Source organism: Poecilia mexicana, unplaced genomic scaffold, assembly GCF_051168715.1.
Source record: "Poecilia mexicana isolate PSO_F unplaced genomic scaffold, ASM5116871v1 scaffold_20, whole genome shotgun sequence".
In the NCBI taxonomy this organism is placed as follows: domain Eukaryota; kingdom Metazoa; phylum Chordata; class Actinopteri; order Cyprinodontiformes; family Poeciliidae; genus Poecilia; species Poecilia mexicana.
The window spans coordinates 17,516,019-17,535,856 of NW_028263389.1; the positions used below are offsets into that span (position 1 = coordinate 17,516,019).

A 19,838-nucleotide genomic window follows, 5' to 3' on the forward strand; every position below is an offset into this window, starting at 1 on the left:
GACTTTCATTCTCATCAGCCCAAAGGAAAAAAACAGCTTTCTGTCTTTCACAAAGGCAGACCTGAAACGGCATGATGTCCCATTTGCTCTCTGCTCAGAGCAACCAGGGTTGAGTAAGAAAGTGGAAAAATTTAAGGGAGCCTTCCTCTCACTCCGGTGGAGGTGAAACAGGAAGACACACCCATCTTCATATGATTCAACGCAACAACTAAACATGAGAGGCCATTAAATAATGAGCGAATTCCTGAAGGTTGATGTCACAACATGTTTCAGGGAAGCTGGTCGGAGTTGACACATGAGGAAGAAAACCTGTTGCTTTAGATTATTCCATAACTTAAAATTCAACATATAACTGGGGTTTAAAGGTCTAGTCAAAGACCATATCGAAGTCTAATGTAATAATACAAAATCAGAGCTGTTTCCCATTCAGTCAGTTCAGTTTTATTGACAAAGAATGTACAAGTTTCAAACAAAGTATTCGTTAGCAAAGTTAAATCAGTAAACCATCTACCTCTTGCACCCTGAATACACCGTCTTCACTTTGAAGCACGGTGATGGCAACATAATGCTGTGGAGACGCAAAGTGTCCCGAACAGGATACGCTCATACAATGCAAACATGTTTAATACGACTGAAGAAAAATAGATTACTGGTTCAAGCAAGTGATGATCTACCGAACCTCCTTTTACATCTCTGCCCCAATTCAGATTGTTTTCATTATTATTATTTGGATAGATTCTTGACGCATGACATGTTATCGTTTAAGATAGTGTATTAATGCACAGTGACAAAAACAAAAAAGATTATGCATTGTGTGTGTTGGTAATGCGCCTGCTCTTCTGTGTGTGGGTGTGTGTGTGTGTGTGCGTGTGTGTGTGTGTGTTATCAGAGAAGCCACAGAGGCTCCTCGGCCTTGGGGGTGACCGATGAAGTGCCTCCGCATATCAGTTTTTTGTCAAATACCATCTCACACAATGCAGCTGGCCTCTGCTTTTTACCCTTGGGGGGGAACAATAAAAAAATAAAAAAATGAGGATCATTTCTTCTTCCACTTCACAAATGTGCAGTACTTCTGTTGGACCATCACGTAAAATCCTGGTATAGTATGCTGAAGTGTGTGTGCTAAAAAGGTTTAAAACAAAAGGTTTATGGGGATGTGAATACTTTTGCAAGGCGCTGTGTCATAGCAAACAAAGCTGCTTGACAGTTTTATATTTCCTGACAGCTTTCCTGCTTCGTTCCCTTTTGTTGTTTTCCAGTGGTGGAAAACAGTCTGAGAGATCCCCTGGTGAGCCCATGTAGAATAAGTGTCTGTTTGTCAGAGCCTGCCGGAAGCTGGATAAAGTCTTCACAACACTTTATCCACTTTGACAACACATTCACAAACTATGTGAATTTCTACACAGATAGTGCAGAGTAGAGCACATATATGTGTGTTTAAAATCAGATTCTGCATTTCTTAGTGTCCCTGTTGCTTGAAAAAGAAAATCAGACACCGCAACCATCCGACCCTCGAAGCTAAACAATAGATTGAGTTGACTCTTCGTCCAGGATAGTATTTACTTGAGTTTTTTTTTTTTTTTTCTGCCCGGGAGTGACATAGTTTGCATTTTATTATTCAAATGCATGCGGCAGTCAAGTCCTGAGGGACCACAGGATATTTTCTGGATCGTCAAGCTTCTCCTGAAACTGTTGACAGTTATATAAAGTCACACCTTGCTGCAAGAAAAGTCGTTCAATTAGTGCTAAATGTTGCATGTCTCAAGAAAATGACGTCGCATCTTTCTTTTTGCTTCTGTAATTGCGAGATATATTATTCTGTGCTTGTGCTCAGACACATGTTCATGTCTCCAGAAAAAGGAGACATGAACACGTTCTGACATGAAGCTTAATGCAACCACACCTTGCATAGCTTCGCTTCATGTGTGTCGCAACATGTTAGACTCATGTCTGCTGTTTGGCCCTAAACGTTGCGCTGGTAACGGCAGAGCGGGGCCGCATCAGAGCCCTCCCAGAGGAACTTCTACGTCTGATCTCGAATTTCATTGGCGACAGCTTTGTTAAACAGCAGCAAAGCCGGCAGAAACCGCAGACCCGTCCTCGTAAACAAGTTCCAGATCTACAGGAAATCCTAATGCACCGGCTGCGGCTGAAATAAACAAACTGGCGTTAGATTTAGGCAGATCAGTGCGGGTTATCATGTTGAAAGTTTTGTTTGAGAGAGAAGGAGAGCAGCAGGAGAGGCGTTGTCACCCTGTTGTCCCCGTTGTGCACCGAACATAAGAGTCTCTGAGAATTTGAGAGGCATGCGGAGGGGAAGTGATGGGACAAGCAAAACAAATGCATCAGTCCTGCCGTCTCCGTGGCAGCTCTGTTATGAATAATTTATCCGGGATGACGGATGTTTTGGATGTTTGGTTCCCCGGGATCACAGCTGCAAAATTGAGGCACTGATGTGGTGGTGGGGAAACTGCTGAAGGTCAGCGGTTCACTCTGAAAGATAGTCTCTGAAACCCTGATGAGTTATTTAACACAAAGTTCTAGTTCTGGTAGGACTTTCTAGAGGTTCTTCTAGGGCATAATGTGAACTTCGGCATGCCGATGTAATGAAAGGAGGCCTTTTCTATCTGCAGCCAACTCTGCGAGGTACAACGGGGTAATGAAGCACTTCAAAGTGTCCTGAACACACCATTGCCGGGCAGTGGCTTCTTTAATTTACATGTTCCATTACATAACATCCAGGAGTTACATGACGAAGCAATGTTCCTGTACAACTATATGCTTTTGCAATTTGTCTGAGCAATATCATGTTATGTCTCCTTTACTCAACAGGATTCTTGAGTAAAACCACCTTTGCGCAACACCTTTGTGAAACTTGCAGTTTTAGATCCCTAACCGTGGGGAATATTTTCCACATCTCTGTGCGACACGAGCTGAAGCGATTTATGATGCACCTGGTCTCGCTGTTCTCACTGTCGTAATTAGGTTTGTGTTTGAATTTGTTGCTTGGAGTTGCAGAGGTGTTTGATTTGTGAGAAGAGCAGTAATAATCCGCTACTTGAAGGGTGCAGCAGCACAGGCAGGCAGGCAGACACTAGACACCCCGACAGCAGCGACACGCCCGATGCTTCCCGGCACTTCTGCTAAGGCCCAGCCCAATGCCTGGACCAGCCCGTCGCAATGGCCGGAACCCAGAAGAACAAAAGGACAGAATGCACAGCATCATCCTGCCTAGGGGCGAGCTAAAGGAAAAACATCCATCCATCCATTCCTGGTTACTTACTTTTAGAGTTCTACTATGCTTAAAATTTATATCACGTATTCCTGGCATTGGTCACATGTATGTGTAAGAACCATTGGCAGATTGTGAAGGGTACCTTTGTTGTAATCTTTGCGAGGAGAACTCAAAACTTACATGCAAATTACATGAAAGTCACTAACTGTTTATGCACACTTCTTTTATTCAAATCTTTGGGCTCAGTTTACCTCCAGCATCACTATTACTTTAATTTGATAACCATGTAAAATTTTTTATTGCCGTTGTCTTAACATTTCTCCGGCTCCTCAAAAGACCCTCTGGTCCAGTGGGAGTCTGAGCCTGATCAGACTTTATTGGTCTTTCCTGTTTTCCCTGAAATTCAGAATATGAAGAATTTCACTAAAAAACAAGCGTTTGCCTCCAAGAGCAGAATAACATGTGAGGAATTCAAAGTTCACCTCCAGAAAATGACACGTTTCAGAAAACATTTGGGGTCTCTCAGACAGGAAGGCTGAATTTAGGACACATCATGGACAAAACTCATGGACATTAAGAGCTATCAAAAAAGAAAAAGAGTGTATGTGTAGATAAATATAAAACAAATGAGTAGTTAATTGACCTGATGTCAATTAACTAATATACGACTGTTTCTTCTAAGTGTTGATAACCTTCTATGAATTAGAAAGATAAAATTCAAAAGATTTAAATAAAATAGATTAATTGTTCTTGGCTAAGCAGCAAAGCTGCAGAACAGTATTTTGTTGTTTTCTCCTATACTTAGAATTATTTTTATACAATTTGAAGTTTTTTCCCATTTTGCTTTGATGCATCCAGACACTTCAATTTATTTTATTAGGATTTTATGTGATAGGGCAACACAAAGTAGTGCGATGTAAGGAGAAGGACATCCTAGTTTTGACACACTTGCTTTTTCTCTCATTTCCTTCCAAGAAACCACATTTCCTTGTGTGATTCTCAAGTTGGTCTTGTTTTTCTGTGGACGTTGGTTAAATTTTTCCGTTCAGTTTACCAAACCATAACATTGGACTGTGTACCTTGTTCTTTAAAAAAAGTATCAGTGTCAACAATTTGAGGACGTGAGAAGTGTTAGGCCTAAAGAAAGTATCTGAAAATCATGTTTTTCCATAATATAAGTAAAAAAAAACCCAAGCAAAGACCTGAAACGGGATGTGGAAGGTGAGTCATCCTCCAGTCGACCATCTACTGTCCCAGCAGCATTTACATATGGGTCACACTGTTTCAACAAGCTAAGTGAGCATTCTTCTGAAAATAGTCATGGACTGGACTGAAACTGAATGAATAAACATTCAGGTTGGAAGCTAAAAAGTTGAATCCATCCATCACCTACTGTGTGTTAATCTGTACCGCAACAGATCTCAATTTAAACTGGTGTGTGAATTCAGAACCTCTTCCTTCTTTCAATCGTGCCCCTAAAGTTTCTACCAAATACCATCCTCATCTTGATTGAATCTTCCAAACCTGTGTGGCCTCACAACGCCTGAAGTTATTAATTTCCTGGAAAACTGCTTAGAATTCTGCACGTCTCATTTTGCTCTCAGGGTTTTTTTTACTGGTGACATGGTTGACATTTTGATTTTCTGGTGAAGCAGGAAAAGCGAGCAGAGTTTGGTCAGGTTAACAGCCAGAGCAAGACGGGCTTTTTTTCTTTTTTTTTAGGGAAGAAGACCACAGCAAAGCCACCTTTAACAGTTATGGTCTTGGTCTGGTCCCAAACATACCGAGCATTGTTATAAATTAGTAGATCGAATTAATTTGTCACCTTCAATTATAATAAAAATTTATCAAACAAAAAATAATTTTAACTTTGCAATTTGATACCTGAATTTCAGTTTCTTTAAGAAGCTCTTGCTCTTTAAGACACTCATCCCAACAATGCTTCTCATTATGCCATTTGACTGAGAAATAATTTGTAGGATGAGCTCAGCGGACGTGAAGTTCCAGCAGGCGTTTGCTAATTGCTGCTGCCGCTAGTCTGGAGGAGCTGCTTGGAGGATCGGTGCTCTGTGAGGCGGAGACTCCAGCTCCAAGGAGGAGTTTTGTGGAAAGGCAACTCTTTGTGAGAACTATTGATTAGGCACCCCCCAAATGGTTGCCATGGGAGATTCAAGAATGCATGCAAAAATAATCAAAGCAACACTTGAGGAATGTTTTATTTATGACAGCGCAATATGAAGCTCAAAAAAGTTGATTTTACGTAATACCCCCTTTGAGGCCTCACCTTGATGTCACTATGGGTTTGCTATGGGATCTTATTTTCCAATTCTACTACATATCCTGACACTGAAACACTACAGTGTAATACAGTGAAACACAGTGTTTATTTGAAAGCCTCACCTCGACTTCTTGGTAGTTTGGCCAAACAGCTACATTTTTTTTTATCTCCTCTTGCCATGAAAGATTTCTCGAGAATATATTTGGATTGTTTTGGTGGACAGATGCAAATTTCAGCTGTTCATTTTGGAAAAGGCACTCATTTCGTTCAGTCTAAGATAAATACACTTTGACACTGGTTTTCTACAAGTTTCCAATTTATGGAAAAGCTTGATTTCTCTGAACATCCCATTTCATTTCATTTTTTCTGAACAAAAATTTGGGTCAGATAGTAAGTCAGTCGAAAAGCTTTGGAACTTGCTGACCGGCTCAGTCTGTGCTTCGACACCCGCCAATGATTTTGTAGAATTTACCTAAATCCTACCAAGAAAAGTAGAACTGGCGTCTCCGTGGCGTCTGACTTTGTGTGTTAGAAAGTAGAAAGGTGGTCAAACAACATCTAACATCTAACCAAATACTAGTGAGGAGGAGTGTATGTATATATCTGAGTCTACTCCTGTGTGCAGTTCAAATAAATTCAAACTTGTGCACCCAATTCTTGTTTTTTAAAAAATTCATTGACTCAGTGCATATAGTATAATTATACAACCCTGAACAAAATGGTCCAAATGCGTCCCGAAAGACCCCAAATTAATAGGCCTGTGCAGAATGTATGTTAACACTACATAACTATATTTAGTACACCACTCTCAAATCACTTGGGGTAAATTTGTTGGGATAAGCCAGGAAATCAAAGCTTCTGCAGAGAACGATGCCTGCCACTTGTTGGAGGTTACCAGGTCATAAAGTTGGAGAATGAGGACGTGGTTGGTTGAGGCATTAATGACTCCGTAAACAATAAGAGAGCGTGAAAATTTAAAAGACACAGGGATCCGGCAGGATTGCTGCAGAGCCGCTGGAGGAAAACCGGCGATAACGACTCCACCAAACTCCCCGCCTGCATACGAGCATGCACCACTGGCTTCCAGAACACATAAAGTCTGGGTTTGCTCGAGTAAAGTGTTTTAAAACCATTTGTTAGTCATCTGCAAACACAAGCTGGAGGGGAGGGGGGGAAAAAAGAGCCCATGGAGGCTTATTTTATAGAGCATATCAGCCTAGGATGGGGGGGTGAACCGTTTGCAGCTCTGACTGAAAGGGCAGGGGAAACGCAGCACACAACTTTACATGCTGTAATGGCTTTTATCTCTCTCCTAAATCACAACAGTAGCTGTGACTGTTTTTACTGCGTGTCCAGAGGCCTGTTTTCAGTTTGTCACCAGAGACATTTTTTCTTGTTCGTGCCTTCACTTTATAGATTTATCCCTTTTCTAGGTCAAAGCCACACTTTGTGGATTCAAGTTACTGCGCCTGGGTGTTGGGGAGCTGGGATACAGAGCAAATTTTCCACACAGTGGCTCAACTCAACAGTTCTCTGCAAAACCGTTAATAAATCTTCCAACATTTAATTTGTCTGGGGGGATGTTGCATTGCATTTTAATGGATTCATCTAGCATGTATTTGTAGTTGGCTCCCCTGCAAAAGTGCATGTAAAATGCTATGTGTGTTCAGGAAGTTAACAGATGATCCCCATAATGCCCCCTCCGAACCGGTAGTGGCAGCATCTTGCTGTGGGGAAGCTCTTTTTAAGCATAATGAAGCGGGTCAAACCCGGTAAGATGGATGGAGTGTACATGTATTCAGCCACAATACAATTAAAACCATCTCTTATGGCAACTGCAGCAAGAAAAAAAAAAACTTTTAAGTCTTGAAGTAGATTCTGAATTTGATTTATAACGAGGCCACGCATGCTAACAGTCGTGATTTGATCCAAACCAGTTTGTTGTTGCTCTGGTTGGATCTCTGCAGCTCCTCCAGAGTTACCAAAGCTCTCTTGGCTGCTTATCCAATCAATGCTCTTCTTACAAAGTCTGTCAGTTCATTTGGATGCCCTGGATTTTACGTAGGTATATCAGATGCACACCACACTTTTAAGATTTCATTTGTAAAACAGAAAATGAGTCGTTTACACTTTCCCTTTCTTCTCACCATTTTGCACACAAAACCTGAGTAAAACATGCCGAGGTTCCCAGCAATAAATGGTGAAATTGAAGGGATGTGAATAACTTTATTTACACGTAAGAAGCAGGAATTCAACAGGGATGTCTAAATGATGCAAAACAGAAATGAGAGGTGTCTTGACAGATTTTATTCCCCTAACTGCTCATTTCTATTTTCCTGCGGGGATGAGTCGTGACACTGAGCTCCCATATTTAGTCATGAAGCTCGCCATCTGCTCAGTCAGCATATTTCCTGCAGAAATGTTCACACACAGGCTCTTACTTCTGCTGCCAGTTGTCTATTACGTCTGTGGTTTACAACAATGGTGTGTCTGTGCAGGTTGACACCAGCCTCAGCTGCAGCTAAACGAGTCAATCTATGAAACTGAAATATAGAGGCAAGGATGCAGCAGCTATATTTAAGGGGATTTTTAAATAACTTAGAAAAAAAACATTAAAGTTACACATGTCATGCTTTTTTTATTATTCTAGACTTCATAAAGAGCCATACAGTACAGAAAAAAATAGATATACAGTACAGGAGTTAGTCACGTGGTGTATGTGGTGAATTGTGTACAGTGCAAGCTAAATTCACTCTTAAAACAGGTACAGCGCTTTCTGGAAAAGATGTCTAAAAACCCTTAAGTTACATAGAAATAAGATGATTGAGGTTGAATAATCTCACACTGGACATTTCCAATAAAACCCAACAGCATATTTATTCCGAGGAGGGAAAAAAAGAATCCAACATTAAGAAATAATTGCATCATGTGAACCGTTTGTGTTGGTTTGGTCACGTTTGGAAATCGTGAACCTCTTGAGAAAATTTGACTTAAATTTTGGGGGCATTTCAAAGACTTAACAATACCAACCCCTCCAACGACGACTCTGAGGATTTGGAAAGGAAAACAGCCCCCAGCATCACACATCTTCCACCATGCATAATAGGCTTCAGTTCTTTTTCTACTTAATAATACTTTATATCACACCAATCCTACTCTCAGTGTTTGATACTGGAAAGCTAAAGCTTAGTTTCATGTAGCCAAAGCACCAGGTCCAGTTAAAAAACAATGAAATAATTTACATGTAGGAAGACTTTCTATGGTGCCACTGTCTAAATAAAGGCTTCTACAAGTTTCAATAAGTTACATTTAGGACTTTTTAAGACCAGAAATGGTTTAATAAAGGAGCAACTGAGCAGGAGTGTTTTCATTAGAATTGCCTGTAGATACCATCTTCTATCTTAGGCAAAAACTGGTCTATTGTCAACAAAAGCTGATGAATTAAGCAGTAAACAAATTTTCTAAGACATAGTGTCTCGTACTAGATTTCAGACCCAGTACGAGAAATCTGGACACAGGACTTTTTAAGGCCATAAAATGGAGGTTTTATCACAAATAGGACTTTTTTTTATTGACCTGCAAAAACTGGCTAGCATGTAGATAGCATGTGCTGGCTGCAAAGAAGACGTACTGAGGCCAAGACGCCGCTCTTTGCTGCAGAGTGTTTGTAGATGTGGGGTTTTTATGGCTCTGACTGCAGACATGGGCAAGTTTAGACTCAGCAGCTCTTCTCTTGTAGCCAATTCAACTAGCTTGGCTTGAATTCAGTGCTCTGTTGTCTTTCCCGTTTTTAAGAATGATGAGAAATATCTTTTAAAGTTTAAAGATATTGTGAATAACCTGCATGAGAGTGTATGTTTAAAAAAAATGTTAAATGTTTTACATGTGATTCTCTCCCCCCCCCAACTGAATTAATATTCTTAGTTTAAATATCTTTAGTAATGATAGTAATGAACCTTTATGTTAATATTTTTATGGCTGTAATGATGATGTTTTGAGGTACCTATTGATAAAAATGAATTTCTTGCTTCTGACTGAATAATAATAATAATAAAAAATGCCTGAGTGATTCAATAAAATACAACACAGTGCAAACAACGCAACAACATAAAAGTATGTGTGTATGACTAAGTGCTGATATCCAGGAGAATAAAGTGTTTAAAGAACCCGCCTGCTGTTGTTCAGGGGTAACTGTATCATTTTGGTGCTTAAGGCAAAGACAGGCTCCACACTTGTTACACTGAAAGCAGCTGTGTGTGTTTTTACTCGGCTTCGGCTGGCTGTGGAGGTTTAGGGGCCTTCTGTGTCGTCCCTGCCGACGGGGAACTCTGTTATCTCCTTGGCAATTCGTTCAGCTATCGTCCTGCTGCTGGCAACAATCAGCCTGCGTGACATCAGATCAAACGGCCCACCTGGTTAAGGGAGAGAGATGTAAAAATAAGGACTTTTTTCCCCATCGATATGGTAAGAAGTTAAAATGTGTGTGAAAACAAACGATTCAATAACATGTTGAAAATTTGTTGATTTTTGGTTTTGAATTGGTGCAAGAACCTCGATTTCTTTATGTTTTTAGCTGTTTTGTTACAGCTGTTGGTAGGATATTAATGCATTGGTTTTGATTAATTACATGGATATTAACAAAATTCATCGTTTTTGACAAACAAAAATCCCAAGGCTGGAACTTTCATCAGAGTTTGCTGTATGCCCATAAACCAGACGCACAAGCTGCACATTCAAACAAACGATGAATGACGAAGCAGCCTCTCTTGGCCCACTGGGAGTTAATTTTCCCTAAAAAAAAAAAAACTATCTGATGGGACGCTGGAAAAGACCTTTGTTGTGTGAAAGCTGTGCAAATAGGAGATGGCCTATCAGAAGTCCACAGTTCACATTTCTAAAAAAGTATATTTTTTAAAGGTTCATGACTGATCAGGGGTTCCTGAAACACTTGAAAGCTGAATGGGTGTAATAATCTGTACCAAACAGATAGTTTAATAACCTAAAGGACATATTAGAAACAATAAATATCTCTGCTCAACAGTTTAGCAGAAAAGTTTTTGAATTGAAAATGTTGCTTGTTTTTCTCAATATATGGTTTTGATTAAAATGCAGACCTAGAAAAGGGTAAAAGGAAAAACTCCACACTTTTCCAGACTGTAATAAAGACCAGACTGTTTTTATTTTGTCTCTAGATGTAAAACTCTTGACCTGAAACCAGGCGCACCTTCGGTTTACCTCGACTGTCTTTTGTGGCTCGTAGGAAACGTGGCCCAAACGAGAGACGAGAATAGTAGAAGACGGTGAAAAACTTTGACAGAAAAAGAAGAACAAGTACTGTAAGGTGACATTTTCTATTGTGCAGAAACCTCGAACACAGCTGTGCTCAGGCAGGGGGGGCTTGTGAATATCCCGACACCTGCTGCTGCCTCACATCTTGACATTTCTGTTTACATGGAAGGAAAACCAAGGTGCTTATATAATGGGGTGACACTTGGATAATGTTCAATAAAAATAATCAAAAACATCCCTAAAATTGTTCGGGAAGCATACAGTAACCATTATGTGTCTAATTTATCTGCGATGAATGTTTATTAAGTGCTATAACAGATCTGTCAGACCAGAAATAACATTTTGCTGAGCTTGTTTCTTGGTGCAACAGTGACCCCTACACTCCAAATCTGGAAAAGTGAAGCATAAGTTGCATTTTTTTTTACATAACTTAAGTTGCAAATCATCTCGCTAGCAAGTAAAAGAAAAAATAAAAAAAGTAAGAAAGTTGTGAAGCTATGATTCACAGAGCTGGTGCTGGAGACGGCGCTCCGTTTCCACAGTGACCGGCTACTTTTGGCTTAGAGAAGAGCAGCAAGAGATTTCCTGCCTCTCCGCGTCTCGCCGTACATCGCAGCATGCTTGGCACAGCGCAAAGGTTGCTTTCACTTTCCTAAGAGCAAAGCCCTTGATGCACAGCACATGCAGCGTAGGTGGGGGGTCAGAGTGAAGAGGGGCCTTTACCTCAAAGAAACCACCTGCAGAAGCTGCCCCTGTGGGCGGTGGGCTATCAGGGAATCAGCTCCACGTCCAAACACCTCCCTCACCTGACTGGACACACTGGTTTCTGTTTTTTGGCAAGGATTTGTGGATTGTTCTCGAGTTTGCAGTGACGATCCCTACAGTTGGGTGGTAAGGAGTGAAACCCGGGAATAAAGGAAGCAGTTTGTCTAGGAGGTCTGTAGGCTTCGATGAGGCCAGGCTCAAACTGCAGTATTCATCCAGCTCACTGGCCAGATTGCAAATATCGATCGCATGGAGAAGTTTTGAGTATCAGACAAATTAGTTAATGCATCGTAAAGAAGTTGAAATGAATGACAGGGTTATGGGTGTTTTATTGGATAAGCTTTGTAGGGAGCATCGATATATATTACTGGACTGGACAGGGCCTATTAGCCGCTATAGCTAGTGACACACACCTGCAGGCGCCATTACTGAGCACTGAATAATGTCCACGAAGACCATAGTGTTCCAATGTGGGGTTAGTGGAAATCTGTCTAAAAAACTGGTTAAAGCGCCCTTATTCGTTATCTGATTTCTATGAAATATGGCTTGATTTAAACACAAGAAAATTGCAGATGTTTTAAGACATAAGATATGTATTCTCCCTAGATATAAATCTATAGACAGTTTGGTTTCAGTCAGTTCTGTCAAGATGGTAAGCAAATAGACTGGGCAATAATTTAATTTTACATAATTGAACAGCTGAAAGTAAACGGGACATTTACTTTCAGCTTGTAGTGGGAATAACTTTTAACAGCCAAAGTCTGTTAAAAGTTAAACAAAAAAAAAAAAAACTATGGCTACTATACTTTATAAAATATTTCATCTTTTTTGATGACTTATGTATAACAAACCCGTTGTCACGGCAACAGACTGACAGCAGCTCCGCTAGCTGAAACGCATCAGGGAGTGACATCAAAAAACACGCAAACATTAACCCTACAGAATGAATGAATAAATAAATACATTCCAGAACTAACTTATTTTCTCTCAGGTTTTTCTCTCCACAGAAGACACACCAGGCTGAGATATCCTGCAGTCAACTCATCGTTCTCCCTTCCTGCTATTAACATTTTTCCTTTCATTAGCACAGAAAGATGAAAAAAAAAACTTTTTAAACCAACTTGAATAACAAACTGAACTTATTAAACTGCACTGCTTGATATCTAGGACCAACTGGCCAATCTTTTGAAAAGTGTCTCAAGATGACATTTGTTGTCGTCTTCTAAATTAGTAGAAGTGTCCCTAAAGCACATAATTTAATCGGTCTCCAGCAGAATCCCTGTTTGGAGACGTCCAGTTGTCTCTGCGACTCACCTGAAACGTCCATGATGACTCCTCCGGCCTCAGTCACGACGGCCGCCCCTCCAGCCATGTCCCAGCAGTGGATCCCCATGTGATAGTAAGCGTCGGCCGAGCCAGACGCCACGAGGCACATGTTGATGGCTGCGCTGCCTGGGGAGCGGATCCTGGAAACGGGACATTTACTTTCAGCTTGTAGTGGGAATAATAAGTGAGCAGCAATCATCTCCTGCTTAACAGTCTGTTATGTTGCTGTGCATATTGTTGCTTTTTCAACTTTTCCTTTTTGTTTTCTGACATGAGTCTGCACAACTAACTTACTTTCATTTTGAGAAAACACTAACAAGAGGCGGCTTTTATTGTTAGAAAAGATCGATAAACAAGGTTGCTGTGTACACAACAACAAGGGAGAAGAAGGTGGAGGGCAGCAGAAGCTTCCATATGATTTATTAATAGACAACGTTTTGATCTAATTCAGGTCAAAAGATTAAAAATGAAGAGGGTGAGACCATTTATACACACACCTCCCACTGGGAGGCTTCAGGCGCTTTCAGGGTATTTAAAAAATGCATCACAAGACACTACAGAGGGATGGGTCTATGAAAAAAGGACTTTTTAGGTAAATTCCTATTTTTGAATCTCAACAAAACCTAACATTAAAAAATAAGAGCCAATCAGTGTTTGTTTTACAAGATGTGCAGTATCGTACTGCTGAATGAGACCATGGAGTGTGAAGGTGTAAAAGTTTCCATTTCAATGTTTTTATTTTATTTTGAGGGGTATTTTGTGCTAGATGTAGAATAAAAGAGCCACTCAAAACTAAATAACATTTTTTTAAAGAGTTGGAGCAGAATAACAAATTTTGCTGGACAATAAATTGTCCCAGAATTTATTGCGATAAACGATAAAATTGTTGTTTTAAGACCATTTTTCAAGTAACATAAAGGAAATGGCTTGAAGTCAGCAAGTTTACAGATAAACCGTTACTGGATCTACCTGCCAGAAAGAAAAAAAAAAAAAAAACCTTTCCTGGTTTTCTATCACAAACCTAAACCTATGTGGAGTTTGCTAAATGGTCTCAGCTGGAACCATGTTTTGAATAAAAAAGATCAACATTTTTGTGTCACTCATTGGAGAAACTGAAGCTTATACATTACATGGAAACATCTCACATGCAGTGAAAAACATTAAGCCATTTTTTTTTTCTAATTTTGACAATTGTGGCCTACAGACAATGAAAACAAACAAAAAAAAGAGTTTAAGAAAATACAAAAATGACGTTTTATACAGAAATGTCAGGGTCCTGAGAAGTATGTTGGTTTTGCCTTCTCCTACATGAACTGCTGCATCACTCCATAGGTTAATATTTACCCGTGAACAGGTATGGTGAGGATAGTCTTGATGTTGGCCAACATAATGTTGAAGTGCTCAGCGTCCTTCTTGAAGCCCATTTCAGTCAGGATCAAAGACTCGCTAATGTCTTCAGAAAGGGAAACAGAAAGAAATCCATTCATACCTGAAACAAACAGGACGTCCAGCTCCATCTAGTGGATTGATTTGCAACTACAGCACCAGTCGTGTGTCATAGGGAATCTACCTTTCTGTCCGGACACTTTGATGGGGTTTCCGTTGCAAAATGCCCCCTTCCCCTTCCGTGCCGTGTACATTTTGTCCTCGATGCAGCTGTAGACAATCCCAAACTCTATCTGAGAGCAAAAGGCAGTGCAGAAAACACGCTGAAGATTGAAGCTGTGTGGGAGGAGGGCTAAAAGCAGAGCAGCAGCTGCATAACAAGGGGGATTTTTCAGCATCACTATTCAGAGATTCACAAGGCGACAATGGGGTTAATGTCTATTATAATCAAGAAATCACAGCGTGGGAATAAACACGAGATTTGCATACATTAAGACCTACCTCTTTCTTCACTGTGAAGCCGATTGATACAGACACAAAGGGGAACCTACCCAACAGAAATGTACAATATAAAACATCCGTTTAATGAACTCCCAGTAGGAATCAGGCTCTAAGAAGCGAGCATCTATTATCAGTTCATTTTCATCTAATTATCCCTGAAGACAATCCAAGAGAGGACAATCCAAGAAAGGGAAGCTAATTAAAAGATAAAAATAGTCAAGGAGGGACTGAGATGAAACAGATTTTCAGAGCAGTTTCAGGTTTCCAGGAGAGCCTCACATCCCGGTTAGGAGTACCTGTGCACAAAGTTGGTGGTGCCGTCGATGGGGTCGATGATCCAAGTGGGATCGTCGGTGAGAACGCTGGGAGCGCCAGCGGCTACCGACTCCTCACCGATGAATCTTTGAAGTAAAAAGCAAAAACAAAAGGAAACGGAAGGAAACAGCAGTTTTGATGTTAGCTAAACAAGCTGAAATTTTAAAAAGAACATTGTCCAAACATGTTTTATTTGCTTCCTGATTTCTATTTTACTATATGATAAGCAACACAAACTGGAAACTGGTTGGTCCAACCTTTAGATTTATTCCTGACTTTGTCTCTGCATATATGAACAGTTGCCATCGGAGATTCACTAATTCCTAAAACATGCATGAAGGAATCAGTGACACTCGTGGCAAACTTTTTTATGAAGAAATAACACATTAACAAGACACAAAGCTCATAAAAACTGTTTCAAATTCTCCCTCTCTGTCTCCTGTTTTATTCGCCATTGTTGCAACAAAAGTCTCCCATTCAAGCTCAATGAATCTTGGGATAGTTTGGGCTGTAAAGGATACGCCAGGCCTGTTCTGTCCTATACATTTTTGGGAAAAACAGGGTGTAGTGGTGGCTCCAGTGGCTGACTGGTAGAGCAGGTACATCTAGCTGCAGTCCTTGACGTAGCTGTACTGGTTCAATTTTAACATTTACTGCACTCTGCCCTTCTTCCTCTCATACTAATAAACACAGTCACTAGTGCCAAAAAAAAAAAAAAGTTTAAAAAAAGAAGTGTGTCACTTTTGTGGGCGGCATTTGGAGGAGAATTCAAATTTGGACAGCCTTTGAAGGATGCAACACACCATATAAAGTCACATCCCACTTTAATTTTCAAACATTTTTATGGAGTTATTAAAATTTTCCAAAACTGCTTTATTTTTTCCTTCATCTTCCCTTGATAAACAACAACAGTGTGGAATGTGTTTAGTGTTTTCAAGGCCAGAATTAATTAATTGTATAACCCTGAAAAGTTTGAGAAGCCCTCGTGTTGACTAAGACTAACTGCCTTAATATATTATTATTATTCATATGTTTAACAGGGACATTAATAAACCGTTTACAAAGTGTGAAATGACCTTTTCTGCATGTTTATATGTGCAATTATATAAGCAGGGTCTGCTGGCATTAGCCTTTAGCATAAACAATATTTAGAGGGTGCAGAGGTCCTCAACCTTTTTAAACAGAGAGCCCCCTGCTTGTATTGACACAAATTCTCCATGTATGCTCTACTGTAGCATGGGAGCATAAAAGAACGTTTTAAAAATGTGTAAGTTCAGACTTTTTTCCCCTTTAAATTTGTAAAATAATGCTTAAACCTTGAAAATTACAAATTACCTGGGTCTTTATGCTTGTGTGTTCTCAGAAAATAGAGAAAAAGAGAGTTACTCTTATTGAGCGAAAAAGGTGACTTCTCCATCTAAGTGGATGATTTCCACTTCACACTTCTTTTGAAAGCCTCGGCGTAAATTCTCTAAAATAAACGTAATTTCCTCCCCAATCATGTCGCAAGTTGATGCTGAATGAGATACGCATCACATTATATATATATATATATATATATATATATATAAAAACAGGCATATATCGGAAAAAACAGAATACGATGCGAAGTTTGCTTTTGACTATCTTCAAGCATTTCGATCATCTCTTTGATATTAAAAGCCCAGACCACGATACTAATTCAGACGACATACATATTAGATTATGTGCAGGTATGGTTAACTACAAAGGTTTAATCCGTTGTGCATGTACAAACAAAAAACATAAATTTGGTCATAATTTGCTCCACGTGCAGACCGGCGATGTGTGTGCAAGTGATCTGGTTTACAAGACGACGGCACATCTAGAACAGCCACCCAATGGCACAACAGCAGGCAACTCGAGTTGAGCAACACATTATCGGCAGCTGCCAACGGTAGCAGCAAACGGCAAAACCAGCTGCAAACACATGACTGACCCAAAACACTCAAGCACTGAAAAACTATTGCAACACGGAAACGCTGTAAACAAAAAAAAAATAAAAATACTGCAATCACAGAAAACAGAACAAATCCAGCTACCACAGACAAAATGCTGCAAGAGGGGAAATGCCTCAAATGGCAAAAGCAACTGCAGATTTGAAACCCTGCAAACTTGCATAATAATTAATCGCTCCATTCCTCTTAAGCCCTCTGGAAGCGGCTGTTCTTCAGCTGAGGTAAAAAAAAACAAACTCATGCATCACAGATCTTCCATAACAGCAGCGCACCTGTGCGTGGGGTACTTCTCCTTTAAGGAAGATATAATGAGCTGCTCCACTTTTTGGTCCGTCTCGGTCACCAGGTCAACCGGAGAGCTCTTCTGCATGATGGTGATGTCCTTCTGCAGCGCCTCGCGGATCATCTGTCAGAAACACGGCAACGACTGAACACATCTGCTGCTCTAATTAGCCCCATGTGATGAGCGTCATGGTGACAGATTGTTGGCAAGGGTTGGCCACAGACGACAATGTGTCTGAGCTCTGTAGGTTCACAAATTTATTCCGTCTGGGGTTTCCTTTAATACAACATTATGTTCGTTTTGCAACATGTTAGTACTGAGAAACAAATTCCATAATGAACACTTTAGGAGCAGAAAAAACGCAAATAATAACTTGCACACAGAAAGCAAGACTATCTGCACCTTTTAAAGAGAAAGCCTTAAATAAAATTAATTTTATTGCTGAACTTCACTAAATTTTCTAGAAGAAAACCAGGACTACAGCATCACAAATCCTCTACATTGCAAAACAGAGGGCCTGGCGGCTGGGGGAGTGTTTGTTACTGAAAAATGAAATCTTAGTCTCCAGTAACATAACTTCAGAAGTCTTCAGAAAACTCCACATGTTTGCATTTGAGACAATGAGATAGAAAAGCCTTTTTCCTGGGATGCTTCCCAGACAACTGGTTGCTATGGAGACTTAGTGATCCCAGGAAGCCACTCTTTACAACAGTTCTCCAACATTAAGATTAACAGCATCGTCACTAAATCTAGCTGATAATATTTCCCCCCAAGAAGCAGAGTTTTGTTTTTGCTTTGCTTTTGGATGTGCAATAACACAATGAGCTGGTTTAATATTATGCATTTCCAATCAGTGGTTTTATATTTAATGTTTGATTATCATTTTTTTTCCTTACTTATATGAAATAGATATGTACAGACACGTAATAAAGAGACATACTCTGTTCTTTTCCTCCCTAGAATGAAATTAGTCTAAACTTTTCATGCTTCATGTCACATAATATTGCTCAGATTATTTCTATCAGCTGAATGTCAGAATTATAACAGATAATTTTCTATTATTTTCTCGAATTTGAAAAGTTTGCACAGATTAGTATATGGAAGAACTGCCTTTTAAACTGTATTACTTAGGTTAAATGTCTGGGTTTTCCTTCACCACGTTTATCACAATAATTTCTTGGGGTTCTGACCCATTCCTCCTGACAGAACTGGTATGTTTGAGGCAGATTTGTCTTCTGATTTGCTCTTAAATACTTTATTAGCAAAAGTGACTAAAGTAAAGTAAAATAAAAATAACAGGTTTCTGATGGCTATTCCAAAATATTGACTTTGCTGTCCTGAAGGCACTTTCTTAGTAAAAGAGCACTGATTAGACTTTACCGTAGTGGCACGATGTTAGAAGGCTTTCTGGTAAAATCAATAAACCTGGTTATTTGTGAACTAAATTAGTATCCTCATAAATAGTTTGTTTACCTTTCCTGCCCGTTTGGTGACATCTAAACAGAAGTCCATACATTCCTGCCAAGGATCGCTCATGTTGACAGAGAGGAGCGAAGAATTAAGATTAAGATACCTGGAAGATAAAGGAAGGCTTTACTAAAACACAGCAACATCCAGTCCGTCTAGTTAACAGTCTTTAAGACAGCAACCGTAAGATAAAATATTTTAAATGGGTTAACATGTTTTGAATAAAAAAAGAGGAAATGTCAGTTATAGCATAAGTTAGCTTTCTAAAATAGCTTATACCTTCACAGATTTAGTACAGAAAGAGTAGATACCACGTACCAAAGGGTTACAAAACACCGTCAGATAATTTCCCAAACAATTGTGGATTTGATTTAACCTCAAGCTAATTTAACCTACCTGGAGGATGAGAGACAGCCACAACATTGACGTTTAGCAGTGGGAGCATAGAGTGGGAGGCTGGAGCTTCCGCTTCTTTTCTTCTTCTTGGTGGATTGAGAACAACTTCAGAGATGCATACCGCCACCTAGTGTACATGAGTGTAACCTCACCGTCTCCACCCACTGTATTCTTGCATTGTCTAATGTAAAAGTAATTAATAATTCTTTATCTATCATTTATAATATTTACTCTTGTTCGCTTTCTTTCAGTTGCATATTTAATACACTTCATCAAAACATGATCAGCACCTTAATTCCCCCCGCAAACTCATATTTGTTGTTCTTCTGTTTTCCTGTTTTCTCATTATTACATCTTCCCTTCTATTTCTTTCTTCATAGCCAATTCTTTGTTATTACAATTTTTTGTATTTTATACAATGTTTTCCCTTTCTAATTTTCTTTCCAATTTGTTTTGCCATATTTCTATTTCTTTTCCTTTACTAAAAGTGTTCAAATGCAGAAAACTCCTGATTTAAACCAGCAGATGGCATCAGCATCACTGGTAACAGCAACCAAAGGACGTCTAAAAGTTATGATGGACTTCGAAGATATGCATGAACATAAGAAATACTTACAGTAC

At 39.6% G+C, this 19,838-nt stretch overlaps 1 protein-coding gene across 1 annotated transcript; it reads right to left on the reverse strand.

Annotated features, from left to right (window-relative positions):
- Nucleotides 1-8,131: 8,131 nt before the first annotated feature.
- Nucleotides 8,132-19,298, reverse strand: impa2 (inositol monophosphatase 2). The gene is made up of 9 exons (XM_014979609.2): nucleotides 19,218-19,298; nucleotides 18,828-18,927; nucleotides 17,344-17,477; nucleotides 15,077-15,181; nucleotides 14,781-14,826; nucleotides 14,464-14,572; nucleotides 14,238-14,346; nucleotides 12,882-13,033; nucleotides 8,132-9,925 (listed from the first exon to the last, which is right to left on the reverse strand). The coding sequence occupies exons 2-9, from the start codon at nucleotides 18,888-18,890 to the stop codon at nucleotides 9,804-9,806; spliced, it is 840 nt and encodes a 279-aa protein (XP_014835095.2). The 5' UTR covers nucleotides 18,891-18,927; nucleotides 19,218-19,298; the 3' UTR covers nucleotides 8,132-9,803.
- Between the last annotated feature and the right edge of the window lie 540 nt (nucleotides 19,299-19,838).

Bases quoted from the DNA above. Each gene is read 5' to 3' on its own strand.
- impa2 (XM_014979609.2), bottom strand. From the start codon at position 18,890: ATGAGCGATCCTTGGCAGGAATGTATGGACTTCTGTTTAGATGTCACC. The intron at 15,182-17,343 runs GTGCGCTGCTGT...TTTACTTCAAAG, and splicing joins GAGAAGTACCCCACGCACAG to ATTCATCGGTGAGGAGTCGG. The intron at 9,926-12,881 runs GTGAGTCGCAGA...TCCCTTAACCAG, and splicing joins AGTCATCATGGACGTTTCAG to GTGGGCCGTTTGATCTGATG.